We start from the raw sequence: 24,794 nt of genomic DNA, 5'->3' as shown, positions 1-24,794 counted from the left end.
CAGATATGTCAGTAGAATTTACAAGTAATCAACATGAACCAAAAAAAAACAGTCGAATAAACATATTTGACATACCGATGGCACTGGCTGCCATGCAAGGTTCTAAGGTTCATGCTCCTCAGTTTTTTTAGGAGCTAACCATTCATACCTTCAAGAGCAATTTGGGGTTCAGTATCTTGCCCAAGGACACTTCGACATGCAGACTGAAGGGGATCGAACCACTGATCATCTGATTAGTGGACAACACACCCTACCTGGAGATCTGCTGGAGATCTAGTTGCCAGATATGTCAGTAGAATTTGCAAGTAATCAACATGAACCATAAAAACTCATTATTCACAGCCGAATAAACATATTTGCAGGGTTTTTTGTTGTTGTTAGATTATATAATTAACTGTAATACATAATGCGTACCCGGAATGTCCATATTTGGATGGATTAGTGTGTCTCCACACACCCCTCTTTCGGGGGATGTAGTGCTCCAATCTGGCAACTTGAGCCGGACCGTTGTTGGGGATGAGCGGCTAATGGCTGACAGGGAGTTTTACGTGTGCTAACGTCCGCCGCTGGTGAGTCTTTATCGACGTTTCTCTGTGTTTGCGGGAAAGCTGTGTTTGTGTCTGAGCTTCATTTTTAATAAAGTATGGATATGTTGTAATAATTTACGCCCTCGCTACCAGCGTTAGCCAGGTGATGCTAAGCAGCAGCAGCAGCTTAGGTTACCGTGTGTTTGCGGTTGCTAGGCCGGTGTTGTGCTCTCGTTCTGGGCTTTCATTCTCACAGGAGCCGCTGGTTTAACGAGTCCGTTTGTTAGTTAAATACGCCGTTTATCGACGTGCTCACTTCATAACCTGGAAATGCAACGTTCAACAACTCCAGGTTACTCCAACCAGGGTTCCCACGGGTGCTTGAATTCTTTGAAAATGCTTGAATTTCAATTCAGTGTTTTCAAGGTTGTGAAAATGCTTGAATTTTTTTGTGAAGTGCTTGAAAATGCTTGAAATTTGTCTATTTGTCACTGTTATTGCGCTATGGTAGTTACACAATACACCGCTCACAAGCTGAGAACACAAGCCAATTCACAAATGAGTTAAAAATCAAAACAGTCAATCTACCACCATATGAAATAATGCTAATTAGACCCATATTATTATGCCATACAGTGGCACTGCTGTGCTTCCCATGACCATCATGGCAAACACAACTAGTAGGCTACCTATTTAAAGGTGCTGGAAAAATGGAAAAATTTGAAAAGTGCTTGAATTTGTTCATGAAAAAGGTGTGGGAACCCTGGTTATAGAAACTGGGTTAACGTCACATCAGTGCTCAGGTGTTCTGTGACTGTTTTTACCACGTACAGGGAGATGAACGTTAACCTGCAGCACAGGTATCAGTGTCAGGAGAGCTAACATGTTGATGGACGTGTGTTACGCTGAGCCTTACCATCAGGTCTGTGAGTCACCATGACTGTACTAATCACTGACTGTGTCCTCTCTCCAGCAGCTTCTGATGTGGACTTCTGCACCGGAGCACTGTTCCTGAAGACAGAGGCGTACACAAAAGCGCGGGTTGCCACTCTGCAGCATGTCCAAGAACAAGAGCTCCGAGTCGGTCAAGGTGGTGGTCCGTTGTCGCCCCATGAATGAGAAAGAGCGGGCAGCCAAGTTTGAAAGGGTGGTCTCCGTCGATGTCAAATTGGGCCAAATTATTGTCAGGAACCCCAGGGAGGCTTCGGCCAGTGAGCTCCCCAAAATCTTCACTTTTGATTCAGTCTACGACTGGAACTCCAAACAGATAGATCTGTATGATGAAACCTTCAGGCCCCTGGTGGATTCAGTTCTTTTTGGGTTCAATGGGACCATTTTTGCCTATGGGCAAACAGGTACAGGGAAAACATACACTATGGAGGGGGTTAGGAATGACCCAGAGAGGAGAGGGGTGATCCCTAACTCCTTTGAGCATATCTTCACTCACATATCTCGATCCCAGAATCAGCAGTACCTGGTAAGAGCATCATATCTAGAAATTTACCAGGAGGAGATCAGGGACTTGCTCTCTAAAGACCAGGTGCGTCGTCTCGAGCTCAGGGAGAAGCCTGACACAGGTGTGTATGTGAAAGACCTTTTATCGTTTGTCACCAAGAGTGTGCAGGAGATTGAGCGTGTCATGAATGTGGGCAACCAGAATCGTTCAGTGGGTTCCACTAACATGAATGAACACAGCTCTCGTTCCCACGCCATCTTTGTCATCACCGTGGAGTGCAGTGAGTTGGGTGTGGATGGGGAGAACCACATCAGAGTTGGCAAACTGAACCTGGTAGACTTAGCCGGCAGCGAAAGACAAACCAAGACTGGTGCTAAGGGGGAGAGGCTGAAAGAAGCCACGAAGATCAACCTGTCGCTCTCTGCTCTGGGGAATGTCATATCGGCCCTGGTGGACGGCAGGAGCAGCCACATCCCCTACCGAGATTCAAAACTCACTCGTCTGCTGCAGGACTCTCTGGGGGGCAATGCCCGCACTGTCATGGTTGCAAACATTGGCCCAGCATCCTACAATGTGGAGGAGACCTTGACAACGCTGCGCTATTCCAACAGGGCTAAGAACATCAAGAATAAACCGCGTATCAATGAGGATCCCAAGGATGCCCTGCTCAGGGGGTTTCAGGAGGAGATAGCGAGGCTGAAGGAACAGCTGCAGAAACGCTCAGGAAAGAAGAAACGGAGAGGACAGAGGAGGAGGGCCGGGGAAGGAAGTGATAGTGACGATGTGGAAGAAGGAGAAACGGAGGACGATGATGAAGATGGGGATTACTGGCGGGAGCAGCAGGAGAAGTTGGAAGGGGAGAGAAAGGCTATCATGGACGATCACAGTCTGGTGGCTGAGGAGAGAGTTCGGCTGTTGAAAGAGAAAGAGAAGAAAATGGAAGATCTGAGAAGGGAGAGGGAGGCCGGAGAGATGCTGGCAGCCAAAGTGAAGGTGAGCAGATTTTCTTGCCAGGCTGGTAGTGTTTCTGTGCAGTGGATCTTCTCAGAAGTCAACATTCTTTTTAACGTTCATGCAACTGGTTTATGGTTTGATCTTTTTTCTCCCATGCAGGCAATGGAGAGTAAGCTCCTCGTAGGAGGGAAGAACATTGTGGATCACACCAACGAGCAACAGAGAATGCTGGAGCTGAAGAGGCAGGAAATTGCTGAACAGGTACACCTGACATCTACTGTCACTTACAATAACTGTGACCACAGGTTACAGTATAGTTGTTCTGAAGGTAACAGGTACTAGCAAGAAGACAAAGTTCTTTTGTCTGTCGACATTTTGCCAGCATCATGTGCAAACATCAAGACTTTTGTCACAGTTTGCCACATTTCTTAGAGTCTGTATGGAATGTCCCAGAAAACACCCTTGTCCCACACAAGAATTGACTGTTTCAAAACATATAAAACTAACTATACCTGCTGATAACATAGATATTTATGGAAAATGTTGGTCATTTTTAAAGTTGTGTCCCCCAAACATCTAATCATGCATAAAGAGGGTCAGCTATATCCTAACGACTCGTGTCTCACCTCCTGGTTTGGAAAATGGCAGCAGTGGTCCTCCAGCACTGATGAGCTGTCTACTTTTTTATAGATTCACTCATCTGGTGTCTCCCTCTCATAACAGCTGAACTCCATCAGATATTAATTCTTACAGAGTTGACACCTTTTGCTGATGGAGGTGACATAACTCTCATTTCTTTCGTAATTGAATTATGTGTTTGAAATGACTACTTTATTTTCAACACCATTACTACATTAATTAATTAAGTGTTAAGTGTAATTAAGTGTTTTTTAATGGATGCATATTAATGACTATAAGGGCTGTTTACTTCAGGTACAAATGGCTAAACACAGTCTGTCATTGGAGGTGAAGAGGAAAACAGACACAAAGAAAGAAAGAAAAAGGGTTGTGGAGGGGAAAATCAATCAAGACATGACTGTAAACGCTGTCATTAAGATGTCAACTTTTTAAAAATGATTTTTATTTTTTTATTATATTTATGAAATATCTGTTTAGAAAATGAATTCATGCCATAATGTGTGTTCTTTGTGTGATAGTATATTACATGTTGTTTATCACAAAGACAAAATACATTATCGGCAGAATTTGTAAGTTGGCAACATTAAACTGGATATTAGACATTTTGATTCTACAGCTAATTAAATAAAGTTGTATTTAGGACAACAAAAATCATTAAACATTTTCTTCATGTTTTATATGATAATACTTGTGTGATAATAATAAGATAATAAGTGTGTGATGAAGTCCTCAGCTGCAAAAAAAATGTATTTAAGACAAAGTGTAATTAGTGCGACGTCGGCCCATCACATGGTGTAAGAGCACAGAATTTGATCTTTTAAAATATATGTTCCCCAGCAAAATTGAAGAATAAAATTATTTTACAACCTTCATTCACACAGGCCTGTCAAAATTGCTCCAAATTTACGTTTGAATATTCGCTCTAAAAAAAACACACACAGGTTTGAACCATTCGAATATCTATATTTGCGCATTATGTCAATAACAAGAGACATAACTTCTTGTATAGGTATTTTTATTTCAGTTTTAACATGTCTTTGAAAACATACCTACACATTACAAAATAAGTAAATGAACTAATGGCATTTTTTTCGTCTACTGACCAAAATCTGAAGTATTTCCAATCAGGGCTTTTAGGTTGCTTGGAGTCCAAACCACTCTCTCTGCTGCTGAGTTGGGCTCTGAACTTTCTGCCATTTCCTTTTTCTCTCTGCCATCTGCATCTGCCACGTTTTTTGTCGTGTCTCACTTTCAGCAGTGAGTGACGCTGTGCAGGTGCAACTCCTGTGATCTTTCCCTGACCCGTCATGCAGTGTGGCCACTCGCAAAGCAGCTGCTGATGAGTTTTTTTAAATTTTCGAATATATATTTGAATTTAGAATATTCTATATACCCCAAAAGATGCTTCAACTGGACTCTGGGAGCCAGATATTGAACCAGGCACCTTTTTGGTCCTTGACAGTTTGATAAAGCTCCATCCAGTGTCCATATATGATAACCGTTTTGCTGTACACTGTCCCTTACTGCACTGACCGATTATGTATCTCACTTCAGTGTAGCCTCATTACACACATTGTGTTTTCTGAATGTACATGTTTGTGTGTGTGTGTTTCCAGAAACGACGAGAGAGGGAGATGCAGCAGCAGGTGGAGAGTCGTGACGAGGAGACTCTGGAGCTGAAGGAGACCTACAGCTCTTTGCAGCAGGAGGTCGACATCAAAACCAAGAAGCTGAAAAAGGTAGCAGCTGCAGCGTCTGGTGGTGTATGTGATGGATGAGCCCTCCATGTGCACTAGATGGAGGATCTGGAAAAAACCTACACTACACTGTTTCTGCATGTGTGTTTCTGCCTTACATAAAAATACACTGCACATACAGTGTTGTGTAAAAATATTTGCCCCCTACCTGATTTCTTAGTTTTTTGCATATTTGTCACACTTAAATATTTCAGATCATCAAACTAATTTTAATATTAGACAAAGATAACCCGAGTAAATACAAAATGCAGTTTTTAAATGATCATTTCATTTCTGATATAGTTTTAATTCATGCACATTAGAGGGTATGAACGGCCTGTTTAAGGTTATGCCACAGCATCTCAATCCTCAGTCCGGACTTTGACTAGGTCACTCCAAAACCATCATTTTGGTTTTTAGCCATTCAGAGGTGGACCTGCTGGTGTGTTTTGGGTCATTGCCCTGCTCCATGATCCAATTCCACTTGAGCTTGAGGTCACAAACTGATGGTCGGACACTCTCCTTCAGGATGTTCTGGTAGAGAGCAGAATTTATGGTTCCGCCAATTAAGTCGTCCAGGTCCTGAAGCAGCAAAGCAGCCTTAGACCATCACACTACCACCACCATGTGTGACTGTTGGTATGATGTTCTCTTTATGAAATGCTGCGTTAGTTTTATATCACATGTAACGGGATGCACAGTCTCCAGGCAGGTTTGGAGCTTTTTTCCCTTAATAAATGAAGTAATCATTTAAAAACTGCATTTTGTATTTACTCTGGTTAACTTTGACTAATATAAAAACAATTCTGATGATCTGAAACATTTAAGTGTGACAAATATGCAACAAAATAAGAAATCAGGAAGGGGGCAAGCACTTTTTCAAGACAGTGTATATACATGTTTGATCATTTACTTTTGACAATCTGATGTTCAGTACTTGTGAGGCCTCTGTATCTGGTAATACGATGCCTTGCATGTAAGTAGGTCAGGTACTATTTTGGAACAGGTAAGAGTACACTATTGGTTCTGTGCTTGGAGAGTCCATTATCCCTCATGACAGTCAGCTGTCTAAGCCAGATTTGAGGCTGAATATTCTAAAAGTCCTTCATCGTGGTGACCCTGATTTCCTCTCTCCTTCTCCTCTAGCTGTTTGCCAAGCTGCAGGCAGTGAAGGCAGAAATCCATGACATCCAGGAGGCACACATCAATGACCGCCAGGACCTGGAACAGACCCAGAATGAGCTCACCAGGGACCTCAAACTCAAGTATGGAGCCTACATATGATACTGTTGGCCTGGCAGGAAGACGTTGATCTATATTACATGTCTTGTGACCATCATCTGTCTTGACAGAGGAGGGAACATGTACTGTAACCTGCATCTGATTTCAGACACAAACCCTGACACAATCAAATCATTTCTTTATGCAAAGCGACTGGCTGTGAAAAGTCTGTGTGTATTGAATGCACACACTGCACATGCTAACTAAACGCTCAGGTAAATGAAGAAGAAAATGGTTTTCAGGTTGTTCTGGTTCATTCTTAGGATCCAGGCATAGTTAATTCTGTTTCCATGAATACACACTACTCACAAAAAGAGAGATTCAGATTTCAGAGAGCGCCTAAAATCCACTCTAACCTTCACAGGTGAATTTCACTTGACCTTCTTTAAACATTTGAATGCACATGTCCAACTGTTCAGTGTTTCAGTACTTATTGCATAACATACTGTTCTCTAACAAACAAGTGTGTGATCCATGAATGGACCACTAAATGTTCTGCTTCAGTGACAGTTTGTATTTAAACAGTCCTCTTCATCGTGCTGTTCACATTGTGACATCATGAGACCAAGACGACACCCAACAAATCCATCAACAGTACCTGGTCAGTGTGAGGCTTCAAACAGGCAGTACTCAGAGGGAAGTTAGCACTGAGCGCTGAGTGTCACAGAGTGTCATCAGCAGGTTGGAATAAGTCCACTTGTGAACAGCATGAGATGCCTAGTCAAGCTGTAATCGATGGTCAAGGCCACATGACAAGTTACTGAGACATTGACGTTTTTTGTTGTGGTGTACATACCACTGTTTGTTTCAGTAAATAGTTTAAGATGAAGAAAAACCATTTCATGCTTCTTCTTAAATGCCCTAATAATATAATATCACTGTATTAACTTTTTACATTTTCCAGAGATTTTACCTGAAAGTCCAAATATCTTATATCTTTTTGAGAGTAGTGTATATTAATGTGTCATTAACGTGGAAATAGACGACTTTATTGCTTTAAAAATGTTGCTTGTGTAGCTGTGGCTGTAGAACAATGACACCATCCATGTTTAGATTGGTTAATTCTGCCACCAGGCACAATGTTTCCCCAAGCCTTTTATATAAACTAATGTTTTCTTATAATGTTAACATAACTGTTTGTGTGACACAATGCTGTTACTCAAACTGTTACTATGCAGTGCACATCCTTACAGCGTCTTATTTCCAAAATGGTTTTGATCATTTCTTCATGGAGCTGACTCTGAGGAATACACATGCACTGCACTCTTTGTCACAGAGGCTCAAACCGTAATACTACTTGGTAACGCTTTAATGAATTTGAAATACAGCAGGTCTATCATTACTATAGCACAGCCTTGATACCGGTCCACTTCCTGTCCAATAACACACAGCGTGTTGGTCTATGGGACCATGTCTGTGTCGTCTCTCTGTCTGTTACTGCTTCTGTCTGATTGTTTGTCTGTTTGTCCTTCAGGCATCTGATCATTGAGAACTTCATTCCCTTAGAGGAGAAGAACAAAATAGTCAACAGGGCCTACTTTGATGACGAGGATGAATACTGGAAGATGAAGCCCATCACACGTATAGAGGAGTAAGTTACAATGTTAATCATTTCTTTGTACATTCTCAGTGTTTAAATGAGGATGACCAGCTTGTACAGCTGTATAATCAATTGAATGGTTCTGTTAGTCACACTGTGTGTAGAGTTGTGGTGATGACGCAGATGTTGACAGTGTTGCGTGGCTCAGTTTTCATCTCCACTCCATTCCTTTGTGTTGGAATCTATTGGTTGCTAGGTAACGGATCTGACTTTTTCCTCCTCGTTTCGTTTATGTCGCCGTTGTCGTTTTTTTTCTTCCTCTTCATAACAGTGTTTTACGTGTTTGAATTAGTAAATATAATCGGTTTGAATGAGAAGCCTTCACGATCGTCGTTTTTTTTGTAGAAGCTCCAACAATTTAAACAACATTTTTTGGTGCCGAAACCCGTGATTTCAAGATTGAAAGACTGTGAACGTTGTTGAAAAATTGAGATTGAGGCGGTGGAAACACCTCAAGTGTACACAGCGGTGATAAAGGTTCCTAGCGAACCCATCCAAGAGGAGCTACAGAGAAAGGGACTATCAAGGTCCAGAGTATCTCAGAATCACTTGTGGCCAAAGAAAGCAGCTTTGGTTGGGCTTTGCAGGGGTCATCCAGTGTAACCGGCACCACTTGCAGCCTAGAGGGAGACAAAAACGGTTACATGCCTTCTGGGCGGTGGAGTCACTGGGCATTGCCAACGAAAAGACCCAAAGCTCAGCAGAAACCGAGGTTCTACAGAACTTTAACAGACTCTAACTTACAAAAGTGTTTTGTTATGAAGTTGCGTTACCATGGCGACATGACAAACCAGTGCTCACAGTAGAGTAGAGTAGTATTTGGAGTGTCACCCAGCCCATTCCTGCTACTGCTGCCACCATAAGAAAACACTTAACACAGTATGGAAGCCAGCAGCCCAAGGTGGTGGAGGCACTGAGAGAGTCTCTCTACGTTGATGATTTCATCTCCAGCTCAAGTGATGTTGATGAAGCCCTTTCAGTTTCCACTGCAGCAAAAGAGATCCTGTCCCACGCTGGCATGAACCATATACATGGAGTGCGGAATATACATACTATACATACTAAAATATACATATGAAAAATATACATATGGACTCATGTGCAATAACTTGTGCAAATGTGCATCCCTTACTATGTCCAACTGCTCAGCTCTCTCTGCACTTTTCCCATGATGCAGTATTCACTCTTTGACTCTGTGTCTGCTTCAGTGACCATCAGATGATGACCAGGCCTTTGTCCGCAGTGGGCTACAGGAGGCCTCTCAGTCACCATGCTCGCATGGCCATGATGATGAGGCCTGACATGAGATACAAAGTAAGCTGCATCAAACACCACAGACACACCTCATCATTCAAAACCCTTCACTGGGGATGCTGTGCATGCAGTAAATGGGCAACATGGATAAACCTGCATTCTTCACTGTGCCTATGTGCATCATCGTGCCACATTCTTAAATGCTCTTGTACCTGGATTGACTTGTTTCTCTCCAGGCTGAAAACATCATAATGCTGGACATGGACCTGCCGGCTCGGACCACAAAAGAGTATCAGGAGCCGGTTATTGCCCCAAAGGTGGCGGCGGCTCTGGAGGATGCTCTGAGGGATGAGGATGAAATCCAGGTTGATGCCTCGGGCTTTCACAGCAGTTTGGGACCATCCCCGTCCACCAGCGCCAGTGGCAGCCTCAAGAAACCAAAGTCTGGGTAAGACAAACCCTGAACACAGCTATCACCTGCAGCTGTACTCCAGCTGTGAAGACCACATGTATTCAGTTTGTGGTTTGGCTGGTGGTCCTGTTGTATATATGTGTAGCCTCATTACCTTCTGCTGTCATTCTCACAATGTGTTTAACCCTCTGCCATTGCTTTCTCAGTCGACCAAGAACAGGCAAGAAGTCGAGCACCCCGACGTCTCCGTTCAGCCCTGCCAGTCCAGGATCCCCGCTTTACCCACAATCCCGCGGCCTGGTGCCCAAGTGACAGTTTCTATCGCTAATCTCACCACCAACCTCTCTTGTGCACCTTGCCACTTTTGGGACTCAACTTTGAGAGAATGGGTTTTGTTGTTTTTTGGTTTGTGTCATGATCTTGGATAAAGAAAACTCTAAGATTAGAGCTGCTTTGTAGGTTTTAACTGTAACACACCACTATTCACTGTCATCATGAGCTTGTCAGAGATTTGAAACCCCTCCTCCTGAGGACTAAGTCAGTACAGCACTAAGACAGCAGCCATGCATGAAGCCTCACATCACTCCACACTGCTGTTATCTTACATTGGGCGAAATGCCTCTGATGGTCTTATATTTGTGTCACGATGTGTGTAAGCGTTTGTCAGTGTGTTGTCATGTGTGTCTTTACACCGCTGTCAGAATATTGAACGTTTCGGTTTGTCACTGCGCTGTTTTCTTCCGTCGTTAGAATGGAGCTTTAAATCTTTTGTGTGTCTGTCTCAAAGGGATCTTCATCATTTCGGGAAATAAACTTGAGTTAGAAGAAGACAAAAACACTGTCTTGTGGCATGTGGTGAAAAAACTCCAATAAGATGCGATGTCTTAATAGTTCATTGGTGGGCCGATGGTTGGTGTTAGCCCATCTTTACACTAAACTACACTAATCACCTGCTGCCTCTGGCTTCGTATTTAATGCACAGACTAAAGATAAGTTTATTGCCTAAAATGTTGAACCCTTCCTTTGACTCTGTATGATTGTAAATGCACAGGCACACTACAGACGTGGCCTCTGTCAGTTGCTGTAATTGTAAAAAGTAGATGCTGTTCTTCCTGAAGCATATGAGATGGAGGTGGGGAACGATGGGGGGAGAGCTCAACACATTTACACAAACACCCACTGTCACCCCATTGTAGGCTGCAGGACACTGCAGTTCCAGACATCTGAGCAGGAGATCAGTGCTAAACACACCCTGGGTCACTTCCTGGACTGTGCCTCAGATTCATCAGGGTTCCAAGGTGCCTTAACCCGTGTCCTTAATCTCTGCTTCTTTATCTGAAGTGTGCATGCTGCGTCAGTCTGATCATTCATTCCAGCATCGGGGGGATTGTCATTAGCATGTTCTGTCAGAGTGGGGTGCACTCATATGGAGAGGCAGAGCATTTGGACACGGCATTCAACCACCCTACAGGAAGGCCAGGCAAGCAGAGGGCGACGTATCCTCCTGCTTTTTTTAGTTTAGTTAGTTTACTTCATCTGCTTTGTACTGGTCTGAACGGTCCTTGGATAGAACAAATTGCTCTAACAGAACAGTAAATAAAAGCCCAGGGGGGGAGGACTGAGCTCCTCACAGCACTGTGCGGGTGCCTCAGTCCGAGCACACTACAGACTTGAATGGCTCAAACCGTTCTATTAGTATGCATCCAGGTGACTAATATGCAGCCTGTCTCTCTGCTGCTCTCTGTTCCCCATACTCTTCACTGTGAGGGCTGTGCTGTCCGCTCGCTCGCTGCTGCTGTGGAGGGTTTTACAACCCACTGTGACATTTCAACAGGCCTGGGTCAAACGGCAAATCAAATCCTTTAGATAGTCATGGTGAGGTGCGCGGTTAATTGTCTGAGTCCACCTCATTTGAAAGTTGCTGTTTGATCCGTGCCTGCATGCCTTTATGTATTTGGATATGTAACAATGACTATAGACTTGTTGATAGGCAATCCTCAGTCACTTTTGCAGATATATTAAAAAAAAAATACAAAAATGGGTTTCCCTATTGAAAAAATCTAACTTATTGTAATCTTTCATTTTTATATACAGATGTAGATATACATTTTTATTCATTTTTTTCTTTCGAATAGATTGTTTTATTTTTTGGAGCTTTGTAATTTAATGTTGAAATTTTATTTTTTGCGTCATGTCTTCTTTCTTATTGAGCAAGGTACAGGCTTCTCGTTGCGTGTGTGTGCGTACACTCCAAATGCTTTTTGTCTTCAGTTCTCCACATGGATAGTGAGTGCATGAATCAACTGTTGCACATTGTTGATTGGGTGAAATGTGGAGACTGCTTCTAGAAAGAAATGTCAGATTGTTTCAAGTCACAGCTGAGTATTTACATGTTCACTGTACATTTAACGTCATAAACATAATCATTAGAATAAGGCCTAAATGTTGTAACTAACATTGCGATGCTGTGTAGCTGCTGCATGATTTTAGCAAGCTTGAGAAGTCCGTTTGGTTGTGTGAGTGTTCATCATTCATAGGAATTTGGTAAGCAAAAATGTGAACGTCTTAATTGAATTGGATATCTTTGCGTCTGTATCCCATAACTGCATCACTGGATCCAAACTTGTGACCAACTTTTAAACGTGTTGGTTTTGTTTTTATAGCCAAACGGCGCTCATGCCGGTGTCATGACGTCTGTCTGTGGCCAGCTGTGTCTTTACCTGTTTAGTTTCTTTTGATTATTAAAGACAATTCAATGATATTTATTTTGAGTTGTGCTATTTTTGTTCATACATGAGTTAGTTGTATTTAGCTCTCAGCCTTTTCAGGAGGTCAGTAGTGGAAAACACACATTATATGGCGTGTCTTATACGAGATCATGTTTTATTGATGTAGATGTAAATATGGAAATCATCCAAAGGCTTGATGTCTTCGAGCCCGGGTGATGGTTGATCCTTACTCAGGTCACAGTCCTGACCCATGACATGAGGGAGCTTCAACCTGTGAGGCCTGTTTTTAACCCCCGGAAAGAGAAGGACTAGTTTTGACTGACTTATCAATTATGCTTCCTTTTTTTAACCTCAGAGAGAAAATCCTGCCTCTGTTCTAATCTAACATATTTGTAGATATCACACAGGACGAGTAGATTGTGCTGTGGTGAAGAGGATGCTCTCCTCCTCAAAGACATCACTTGCAGTTGTTCATTCATACACGCTCATTCAGTTCAGTGCAGTTGGTTCCTGTTAACTAAGCGAGTGTATACATGCTCATATATCTCAGTGTGTTTGTGTTAAAGCTAAACAAGTGCCTATGTGGTCACATTGTACTACGGAGCCTCAGCATAGTCTCAGATCTTCAGCGTTGTAACATTCTTTTAAAAGGGGCTTTAAAAATAACACTTATTATTATTATTATTACATCTCAGTGTGTTTGTGTTTGGGTCTTTTTTAAAACTTGTTGTTCAGTCCACTGTAGTCAGACTCTGCTTTGTTTCCCACGCTGGGTACAATTCATCTGACCACAACAATTATACTGGTGTGGACCAAAACAGCCACGCTGGGACCTGACAGGGTTTTCAAGGATGTTCCTGTTTATAAATAGAAATGCAACGGGTTACTTCTAAGGCACTAACAATGGTGGAATGTAACACACGTTACTGTAATATTTATGCAACTTCATATTTCTACCCTACAACATCTTAAAGGCAAATACCTTCTTTTTAATCTTCATCTTTTAAAATCAGGATTTGTCCTTTTAATATCCATATGAAACAAATTTCTGCCTTTTTTTCACCTACATAACAACACAATAATCCGAATTTTGCAAGTAATCCAGTATGCTGCAGCACATGTACTGGCTTCTTTGCATTGGCTTGGATAGAATTCCTTCCTTACAAAGCTCTTCATGGTCGGGCACCATCATATCTAAAAGAGCTCATAGTACCTTACTACCCCTCTAGAACACTGCGCTCTCAGGATGCTGGGTTCCTTGTGGTTCCTAAAAAGTAGATTGGGAGCCAGAGCTTTCAGCTATCAAGCTCCTCTTCTGGTTTGGAGGCAGACCCCCTCTCTTAAGACATTCCTTTTTAATAGAGGTTATAGCTAGAGCTGCCTCAGGTCCTGAACCATCCTGTAGTTATGCTGTGTAGGCCTAAACTGCCTGTTTATCTGAGCTCATGAAAAATACAAAGATATGATGATCTCAGAGACCATAATGCATTGCTGTAGATTAAACTAGTTAAAATGAGCTCCAGCAGTGAAAACAACAAACACTGACAGAACACATTGACTTTTTAATACCTCACATTCTGCTGATAATTCTTACATTATTTTACTTTAGTAAGATTTTGAATGCAGGACTTGTCGACCATTCAGCACCACTGCTAAACCAATCAAATGATTTCATCTGTGACTGGACTTTCTTTTGTATAATGGACTTTATTAACAGCAGTCAATAATACAGCTCAATCTTAAAAAACAACAAGCAAGTCAATTCCACCAAATCTTAAGTGTCATGATCATATACATTCAGCACAACTGCACAAGTCAACTCATGTAGAATGGTGGACACAGAACTCAGAGGCAGACCCGGCAGCAGTAGAGACTGCCAAACAGTGAAGCACGTCACACTCAGCTGAAATCAGGGTCTTCTGGTCTGATGAAGACCATCCTTCCTATTCAGTGTTGGAGAGATTACCAATATAAGATGCACATATTCAGATTCCTCCTGTTGTTCTGATAACAGCCAATCATTTCTCAAATGAACTGACGCAGGTGCCGCTGCAGTGTCTTGTGCAAATATGACTTTGCTGTTCATCATACATTCCTCGGATACATTTCAAATAGGAGAAATCGAAACATGATTTAAAAACTGATAAACAACCACGTGTCATTTCGGAGCAATTATGGAAATAAAATAAAAAAATCAAAAAGTTGTCATTTCTTTTCTTCAGATGAGTGACTTGCTGTTGATCTACTGTTTCCTCTCAAGAATTTAGTCCATGCAACTGAAGTTTGGCACAGCAAGGAGCAGAAAGTTTGGTACAAAAGCAAAAAGTACAAAGGAATAATGCCCCATCTAACTAGAAACTACAACAGAAAATATGATAAAAGATACTCGCTCTACTCATCAAAGTATCCTGTTTGTTTTTTTTATGAGTCACGGAACAAAACATACAACAATTTCATATGTACACACCACTTCAAGTCTCATGAAATTCAAAAAATCAAAATATTACAAGAAGGCAAAAACAATGAGAGAAAGCCTGCACACTCAATCATCAGAAACATTAGTATGTGTTTTTTATCATGCTGGTTTATTCATGTTGGACTATTAGTAAGTATGAGAACTTCTATGGTCATTCTCTTTGGGTTAAGAGAATAGAATGGGATGTAGAGAAAAAACAGTGAGACTGCCCTTTGGATACACGTGAGGATTTAAGTCTGTTTCGTCTCCATGTGACTGAGTCAGGAGACAAAGACAGACTTCAACTCGAACAATGAAACATATGCATAGAAAAAGGGGAAAACCTATGAGATCAACTAGTCTCCTAAAATGCTTGAAATGCTGATCAACCCTCTTGCCCTTAATAATTGTCTAATGGACCGAGGGCACGAGACAAAGCTGCCCTTTTTATTTGAAAAAATGTGGATATAATCACAACCTGCCACAGCATCTTGGTCCTAGAATATCATTAAATATGATAAGTTAAAGAGAAAACTCTCACATCGTTAAATCTTTAAATGTATATTTTCTTCAATCACTCACAAAGTTGAGCTTTGGGGCCGACTCTGTCTTCCTTTATAAAACTAACCCATCCCTATTAGATGATGATACAAACCACCTCGTGGAAAAAAGCAGCTTTCACACGACTTATACAATCAATGTATAATCTCTAACACAAATGTAATTAGTGGAGAGAAAGGCGCCCTCAGCTTTCTCTCTCTCCCTCCCTCTCTCTGCTTGTTGCTACAGTGTCTGTTTCAGGTCTAGTCTGCAGCTGTAGACTAAACAATGATGCTTCTCTCTGAGCACCACTAAAAGTTGCCTTTTACAAGCTGTGGATATTCAGGCAACTGTACAGAGCTGCTGATAAACTATGGATGTATTATGTACCAATATCTAGTTCTTTGCACCTCAAAGGAGACACAAAGTCATCGTCAATGACTGTTTGGTTGTGTGAAACATTGGTGTAAATTGTCTGTTTTTCCAGAGTAGCTTAATCCTCCTCCTCCTCCTCCTACTCTGGCGAAATTTAACTGACTCTGTGTCAGGAAATGAATCGAGTACAGAACACAGAGAGGCAGGGCAAAAAGAAGGAGTAGGAAAGAGAATGGATGATGGAGGGGATGAGGACAGGTGTGAGAGAGAGAAAGAGACCCGTGGTGGAGCTTTGGGTCAGTAAAGTGTGTTGTCCTGCCTTGTATAGGAAAGGTGGTGGTGGTTGTACAGGCGGGATTGGGTTGATGTTTTCAGCTCTGGACTCTGGACTCAGGACCTGGCTGTGCTCTCAGCTGCCTCACTTCTCTCTGTAGAACAGCAGGTACATCTTGAGGGGCTCAGGCAGTGGCAGGCCCAGTATCCTCTCTCTCAGGATGTTCACGACTGGCTGTGGTCGCAGCAACTCCCCGGTCTCTTTCTCCTCTTCCTCCTCCTCCTGCTCCTCCTCTTCGTCCTCTTCCTCCACCGTCTCTTCTTCCTCCACCACTCCTCTCCCCGCCCTCCTGCTCCCTCTCATTTGCCGCCTCACTTCGCTCTCGCCTGCCTCTTCCTCGTCCTCCGCTCTTCCTCCCTGGTTGTTGTTGCTGTCCAGAGGAGCAGAGCCAATGCCACTGCTGGCCACCACCTGACGGGTTGCCAGGACAAGGGCGTTGCAATGGCGCCGGTGGACACGTCGGCGTTTGAAGCGAGGGCCGTACTTGTGGAGCCCGGCCACTGCCAGACCCCTGCCCACGCTGAACGAGGAGCCTCTGCCACGTGATTGGCTGTCTCCCCCGTCTGTGGTCACTCTGAGGGTGTGGCGGATGCAGATACGAGCCAGCTCCTGTAACGTCCGTACCTCATACCTGGCTGCAAAATTGACCATGAGAATACAGGACGGAAGAAGAAACAGGGAGATTAGGGGAGAACGACAACAAAAGGGAGGAATTAGACACATTCTATCATCATGATCAGCATTCATGTTTTGAACTGAAACAAAATGAGACTCACGCAGTGGGACAGTCTTGGGTTTGCCATTTGTGCTGTGTTTAGGCAGCACCAGAGGAGCAAAGGACACAGAGATGATTTTTTTGGTCTCCCAGCTGTTTGGTCCTGTTCGGGTGATCTTGGTCAACTGCAGAAAATACAGTAGAATAAAATGACAATTGTTTTTATTTTGATTCATTGGATTAATTTCTTTAATGAATATTACTCTTATATAACTTTAGCAAAAATACACATAGGACTGTGTAAGGACTGAGCTATCAAGGCAGTGTCAGTGTTTATATGTGTGGTATTTATTCGGTTTGTGTTTATATGTGTGGTATTTATGTACTTTAGTGTTTATATGTATTTATTCAATTTAGTATTTATATTTCTGGTATTTACTCAGTTTGTTTATATGTGTGGTATTTATTCAGTTTGTGTTTATATGTGTGGTATTTATTCAGTTTGTGTATATGTGTGGTATTTATTTAGTTTGTGTTTATATGTGTGGTATTTATTCGGTTTAGTAAAATAATGGTCGGACTACTTGCTAGTTACTTGCCAGGTGAATGATTGTTTTTCAGTTATTAGTCATACACGGGTATCTCCATGGAAACAGAGATAACACAAGCAAAAAATGTTTATTTTAAGAGCAAATTGCCTAACAATGTGAATACACTTTGATAATACGCTTTATTTAGTCTGTAACTGTTGCAAGCTAACATTCTCAATCCCCACTCGCGGCATTATTTAGAAGATGCAGCTGCGGTGGGTTAATGACAAACAACTGACACAGAGAAAGGGACCTGCTATTTTATTTATATATTTTATTTAAGTTTATGTGTGTGTATATTATATGTTGTAAATTCAAATCAGAGCATCTTCCGTGTCTGGAATGGATGTATTCTAGTCTATAAGGTAACAACAACAACCTTTTGGTTTCATCTATACTACTAGGTACTTATACTATATTGACTGGCTTAAACAGAATTGCATTACTAAAAAGAGGCTAAAATACAATAAAAAAAAAATTAGATGAAAATAGTCACTGGTAATTCTGACTGAAGTAAGACTAAAATGCTCAGATGTTTAGTTGACTGAAACTTGACTAGACTAAAAAGAGTATGAACGTGACTAAAACCAATAAAAACTAAAATGACACAAAGACTAGACTAAGACTAAAATTAAAACAGGCCGCCAAAAACAAAATTACTCTTAAGTATGCCAAGTGTTCTAATCATTTTGGCCACCACTGTATATGTCTCTCTTTTTAAAATATAGAGAAAAGAGAGAGGCTGTGTGTTTGTGTTCATGCTTATCATTAGACACCAACCTTTTCCTCGAGAGGCATCACGAGGATGCCCCCCAACTTAAGCAGGTTCTTCATGTAGTCCTCATGCTCCTTCTGCACCCCGGCCCCACAGTACACCCTGTCATACTGACGGCTCTCTGGAGGGATGTCCAGGCAGTTACCCACAACGAAGGACGGCTCACAGAACTCAAATCTGAAGAGAGACCCCAGGGGCAAAGAATAATGAGAGAGTCAACAAGAATCAAATCAGAAAATGTGACCAGCACATCTGGACACCTACTTGTCAAAGCTGTCGCTGGTTTTGATGAAGGAGTCGAGCTTCTGGTAGGCGTACTCAATCACATCGGCATGGAGCTCTATTCCATGATTCACTCCAAATGGTCCTGGAACAGTCAGCACACCACAGGTAAATGGATGTAAATGGACTGTACTTGTATAACACCTTTCTAGTCTTCCGACCGCTCAAAGCACTTTTACACTACATATCTCATTCACACATTCACACACATTCATACACTCATGGCATGGATGTGCTTATAATGCCACAAGTATTTTCTGCTCAACAACTAACTCAGTATGTTGTGTGTGAGATTATGATCTCAGGGTGCGTCACACCTAACCTGTCTGGTTTGGTTAGACTCTGGTGTGTTTGCATGGTTTAGTGCGCTTTGCGTTTGGGACGGTGCAAAACAAACCCTGGTGCGGAGTCTGGGAAGCCTCTGGTCCATTTCCTTTCCCAACACAAACAAAGCACACCAGACGTCTCCTTGTGTCCCTGTTTCTACCTGTCAATCATTATTCATAACATGTAAACACTAATAATGCTTATGAGTTATTCAGTCATTTCTTCATAAAGAACATAAATATAATTAAGCTTTAGAATTTGATTTCCCCACATGGTTCCTGATGATGCAGGACGACAATCTGTGTGACTTCATGTTTACTCCTTTTGGTTGGTTAATAAACTGGACCAAAACTAAAATGCAACAATAGATTTTTTTTAACTCAACAGCAGGTGTGTTAACGTCATTAGAACATCATCATCGTGTAGTTATACACAAACCTGTGCAGCCATGGTTTTCCATGATTCAGAAATATTTCTGTGTTCCACACATATTTAATCTTTCCAAAACACTGAGAAATGAATCCATGCTTTTGTGCCTTCACAACTAGAATACTGTAATCCACACCTGCGGTCTGTCTTTGAACAAAGACAGAGCACATTACTCCAGTAATAGCACTCCACTGGAGGTTAGAATGCAATGTCATATTTTACTTATTATCTCTCAGGCACCTGAGAACATTTGAACTGTGTCCAAATCTAAAACTCAAAGTGTGTGGAGCTGCTAACAAGTGTATACTGGATGTTCATGGATTTGAAGAGAGACTGAGCTATGACCAACACAGTTTGCCTCTGACGACTGGATCGTCCAATTCAATCGAAATGTGAAAAAAACGTCTGCATGTTTAAGTGTTCTTTGGGCAAGACACTCAACTCTAAATTGCTCCCGAAGGTTGTGTCATCCGCAACATCGTGAAAGTAATTCGTTCCTGGGTATGGATACGAGTATGAATGAGTGTGAATGGGTGAATGAGATGTTGTAGTGATATAGTGTAAACCTTGAGTGGTCGGACGACTAGAAAGACACAGCAAAGTCTATTTACCATTCCAGGAGGTGTTGTTTTTTCTATCTTTGATATTTCACAATGAATGATTTTCATTCAGAAACACTTCATAATAACCTTTGTTTACTCAATACAGTTGTAGCTATCCTCTCTATACACACTGATGACAGTTTGTCGCTGAATGAACAGCTCTAGGAACAACCAGTAGACACTTAGCAGTGTTTCTTTGCCCGGTTTGTTTTGTTCCTCATCATGACCGTGCACTTGATACAATGCTTAACGTTTTGGGCTGCCTGTGCCTGATTCTGACTCTTCGCCATGTCATTTCTAGTTAGCACACCTGCTTGGAATGTTATTGTATAACCAGAGAAACGACTGACCTCATCAGTCTCCACAGAGAAGCACCAATCAGCAGGGAGTGGGCAGTGACCAAACTAACCCCCCCCCCCCAAGGGGAAGGTAAACTCAGAGCCTGCGGGTGGATGCCAAGGTGGAGGTTGTGAAATGTGGACAGCACAGAAGCAGCTAGCTCACAGGCTCTGCTTTGTTATTATAATCATGTAACTACTGGCAAATCAAGTGATGAAGCACCATGTAACTGCATGTTGGCAAAGGTCACCACATGAAAATCTAATGAAAACAAAGTGCAAAGGCTGCATTGCTCAAATACTTCATGCTGCCGCGTGTTTCCTCTGAGACACCACGACAACAGTAAAGACTGAACTACTGCAGGGAACCACGTACCCAATATGAGGCCGACCATGGTGCTGAGGTATCCAGTCCCACTGCCAAGGTTGAGGAAGGAGAGGCCAGGGTGGAGATCCAAAGCCTCCATCACCTCAGAGTAGATGCACGGTGCGGACAGATGGATGTTTCCATGACGCCATGCCAAGTCCTGACAATAACAGTATCCAAACAAATCCTTCAGCCAATCAAACGCTTCGAAACATGATCAATGTTCATCATGCGTGCTGTGCTCACCTTGTAAGCATTGTCCCGGTATTCATCCAGGTAATAGTCAGCTCGGTCGATCGCTCGAAAAGCCCGCTCCACCAGGTCGGAGCGGATGTAGTAAGCCTCCTTCAGGTTGTCAATTAAGTCATCATTGTCCTCACCAGCACTCACAGCTCCACCCATCTTGACTAGAGGCAAAGACAAGCAGATGGTTTATTATCACAGACCAGAATATGGCATAACAGTCTGTGATCTTCTTTACTTTGAGCCACACTCGATATGTTTAGGACTGTTTTTGGCTTGAATCAAATATTCTTCTCCTTTATTGCTTTTTAACACAGTGATACAGACTGTGTGTGTTCTTTCAAGAGAAAGTGGTACAACTGCCCAACTGTTCCAACGTGAAGAATGTGCTGTTTCTCACAGTAAATACCTGAAATGATAAATCACTGAATTGACAAAGGAATCAGATGACGGTTGAATATTGAAAACAATCAGTAGTTGCAGCCCAATTTCAATTTTATAATAACCTAAAACTATCCACCGCTAACCTCTCCGAGACCTTGTGCACAGATAAACCTGAGCCGACCACATTCAAAGGCCTAACTGCAGCTTTTGGCAGCAGATTACAACTGTAGGTGTGAATGCTGCTGCTGCTGCTGCTGCTGCTGCTGAGGGTGGTGTTAAAAACAACACCAGAGGGCAATACCAAAGGACAAGAGATCACAGGGTGCAGCGACTGCCAAACGCTGTCCATAGTCATGAGGCTATAAAAGAACAAAGGAGCGTGTGCATTTAAATATTCCTGCAGCTCCTGCTGCTGATGAGTGAACCAGGAGCAGACAGCACATGTTGATTCGAAGTGTTCGACAAGGGGCAGAACCTGAATGAGATGCTGACCCTGAAGATCATCAGCATCATTTCTTACTTATGTAATGAGGTGATTTATTATACATTATTATTATACATTATTATTATTATTATTATTATTATTATTATGTGTATGTTCGCGATAGTGACCACAAGAGGGCGCTGTAACCATTTCTGTACCCGAGTATACAAAGTGGTTTAGTAGGCTACTGGGGTACACACTTCCTGCAAAACACTGACATTTGACGTTCGCACCTCACTCACGCATTCATTGGATAAAGCAGCACCGCACACCGTGTTTAAACAGAGCCTACAGCCACGCCACGTCCCGCAGCTTCGTCCCTTCGTCCCCCCCCCCCTCCTTCCCGCACACGCCCGCAGCGCGCTGCACGGTGTTGTGCCGTTTGCGCCGCTCAGGTGGATTAAACACTCTAATCCGAGCTGCGTGCGTCCTAACGCGCACCCCCGCACGGACAGCCGCACTCGATGTTCCACCTGAGCGGACTGTCACGCAGCGGCAGCCACGGATCCCCCCCGCATCTCATTCCCCGCAGCAGAGAGCAGGAGCGTGAGGAGCTAACAGCTGCTCCGCCGGTCGCCATGTTGAACCCCTATGCGGGACACCGTGCCGTACCTTGTGCAGATGAAGACCGGCGTCCTCTGCCGCAGCCCTGCGCTCCTCTTCAGCTCTTTGTTGTTGGGGGGGATCCGGTCAGACACACTCCACTGCTGGATGTAAACATTCGGCCAGCTGACGCTCTGACGTCAGACGTATTATACGCACGACAGTCAGGAGGAGGATGGCCTACATTCCTCACTCAGTCTGGATCTGGTTCTGGATCTGGATTAGATCCGTCCAGATGTGGTTAAAAGCTGACGCAGAGTGCAGATGTGAGCCAATATTTGAACTCTGTTAAAAAGACTGAACACGATGTGAAAGGAACATATATGTGTGTGTGTGTGTGTGTGTGTGTGTGTGTGTGTGTGTGTGTGTGTGTGTGTGTGTGTGTGTGTGTGTGTCTCAGCCAATCAGCCCTGAGTCTTTTATCCGTCTTAGTTTGAATTGAATAAGCCCTGGTAGTTACTGTGCTCTTGTACCGGACCAGTGACCTACTATATGTCACAGTGGGTTAATGAAGGCTGAAGTCCAATTAGCTGACTCAGTTTCAGGCTCTTGGTCTTTGCTGATGCTGGTTTCGCTGTCACACTGTCAGGACTTACTGTGACACTTGAACAGAAGATCATCAGTTTTATTCTTAAACGTTGACGTGTGCTCTGGAGACAAGCCTGGGTATCAGCCAGCTGGCTGTCAGTCATGATGAGTCTCCTTCCCAGACTCAGAAGTCAAACACAAAGAGAAATGGGCATGAATGCTACCCGCGCCTTTTGTTTGTTTCCAATTTCTTCATCAGTATTTGACGTCCTGTGTATGACGCTGAACAAACTGAACTATCTTTCCACGGCATGGATAAAGTTGATGATGTCCATCCCTGGGGTGTCCTGTTGGCCTAGTGGTTCAGACGCCTAAACAAAGTACCTATTGGTGTAGAAACTCATGTACTATGCAGCATCCATGGCTCAATTTCAGACATCACCACTTCACCGTCCAAAGTCTGAACAGATTCTAGATCGTGTCCATTTTGAGGCTAAAACCATATCGTTTATTATAATCATCATATCATGTTTATTATGTTTGATATTTTTCTGAAAACATTGTCAAGCATGTCCTTCTGCAACAAAACTGTCTCCACTCTACAAATAACCTTTAATAATTCACATTTCCTCTGTAAGGCTGTTTGGGCAACATCAGTGTTTAATGTTCTCAAACCAAAGTGAGCAAAACTGTATTTGGGAAAACAGCTGCATTAAAAGAGGCTGATTTCTGATTCATTTAAAAAAAAAAAGACCCTCTATGGGAGATGACCTTACATGTAGCATTAAAAAGAAAACATCTCCGTGTCCACACACTGCTGTGATTAAAATGAGCAAACCATTTGAAAAATCATGAGAATAAAGATTATCTTTGGAGCACTGTGCCAAAGCGACTGAGAAAAGTTTGAAAAGTTCTATGATAAATCATAAACCATTGTCAGAAATCATTATTAGTGGGTCTACACAACATGTTGGTTCATCACATTGTCCACCAGATGTCAGTGCTGTTCAACAAAAACTGCATTTAACTGCATGGTAACAGCAAACTCAAGTCCCCCATTTTGTTCACCAGTGAGGAAGGCAATATGTGTTATGTGACTGCTTGGCCAGTGCATATGATATACAGTTGACTTATTCACAAACTCTGGTGTTATTGCAATGCACGACTGATGATTTCTCTCTCGCTTACATACAAACACACACACACACACATTTGTGTCATTGACATAGTTCATTCCCAGACATTTTAACTTAACCATCACAAATAAATATCTACCCCCACCCCTCAACCTAGTCGTTGTCAAAGTTTTTCTAAGAACCAGAAGCCAGTAAGAAATATAACGTTCCCCATCGCAAAACTTTATCAGTTTGTCACAATAAAGTGGGATGCAACTAATAAAAACATATTCAAATTGAATTTTAATTAAATTAAGACCAGCAAATGTTTTTTCATGATTCATTCAATTTAGTTTCACTATTTTTCTCCTGGTTTTCCACAACTCCCCTGCAGTGGATCTGTGCCTCGTTGGCCAGTTTGAGAACCACTGCCTAACCTAATCCTAACCTAAATCCAATTACAACCATGAACATGTGTTAACCCTCAAACGCGTCCAAGAGTGAGAACCGTCCAACATGTCCCCACTTTGCTATTGTCCTCACTGCGAAGATGTAACATTCAAATAGGTCCCCACAAAAATAGACATACAAGCGCACAAAGACACACACACTCAAACACACGTACACACACACACATTAATTTGATTTGACAGAGCCGTACTTGTCTATGATTCTTTATTTGTGTTTTTCATAGAGAACATTTAAAATGGTTCATACCCC

At 42.4% G+C, this 24,794-nt stretch overlaps 2 protein-coding genes across 3 annotated transcripts; one reads left to right on the top strand and one right to left on the bottom strand.

Annotated features, from left to right (window-relative positions):
* Window positions 1-448: 448 nt before the first annotated feature.
* kif3b (kinesin family member 3B) lies at window positions 449-12,620 on the top strand. 2 transcript variants are annotated; one of them, XM_019255603.2, is made up of 9 exons: window positions 449-569; window positions 1,504-2,976; window positions 3,097-3,198; window positions 5,193-5,315; window positions 6,459-6,577; window positions 8,068-8,184; window positions 9,402-9,507; window positions 9,684-9,895; window positions 10,066-12,620. In XM_019255603.2, the coding sequence occupies exons 2-9, from the start codon at window positions 1,585-1,587 to the stop codon at window positions 10,169-10,171; spliced, it is 2,277 nt and encodes a 758-aa protein (XP_019111148.1). In that variant the 5' UTR covers window positions 449-569; window positions 1,504-1,584; the 3' UTR covers window positions 10,172-12,620. The 2 variants fall into 2 exon arrangements, with proteins under 2 accessions (XP_019111148.1, XP_019111142.1); XM_019255597.2 differs by having other exon boundaries at window positions 510-569; window positions 1,501-2,976.
* Window positions 12,621-14,275: 1,655 nt separating this feature from the next.
* On the bottom strand, window positions 14,276-22,623 carry pcmtd2b (protein-L-isoaspartate (D-aspartate) O-methyltransferase domain containing 2b). The gene is made up of 7 exons (XM_019255131.2): window positions 22,441-22,623; window positions 20,964-21,124; window positions 20,727-20,877; window positions 18,637-18,739; window positions 18,378-18,549; window positions 17,069-17,192; window positions 14,276-16,927 (listed from the first exon to the last, which is right to left on the bottom strand). Exons 2-7 carry the CDS (start codon window positions 21,117-21,119, stop codon window positions 16,377-16,379), a joined length of 1,257 nt encoding a protein of 418 aa, XP_019110676.1. The 5' UTR covers window positions 21,120-21,124; window positions 22,441-22,623; the 3' UTR covers window positions 14,276-16,376.
* Between the last annotated feature and the right edge of the window lie 2,171 nt (window positions 22,624-24,794).

This window comes from Larimichthys crocea, chromosome XV (genome assembly GCF_000972845.2).
Source record: "Larimichthys crocea isolate SSNF chromosome XV, L_crocea_2.0, whole genome shotgun sequence".
Taxonomy (NCBI): domain Eukaryota; kingdom Metazoa; phylum Chordata; class Actinopteri; family Sciaenidae; genus Larimichthys; species Larimichthys crocea.
This window is presented reverse-complemented; position numbering and strand designations above follow the sequence as displayed.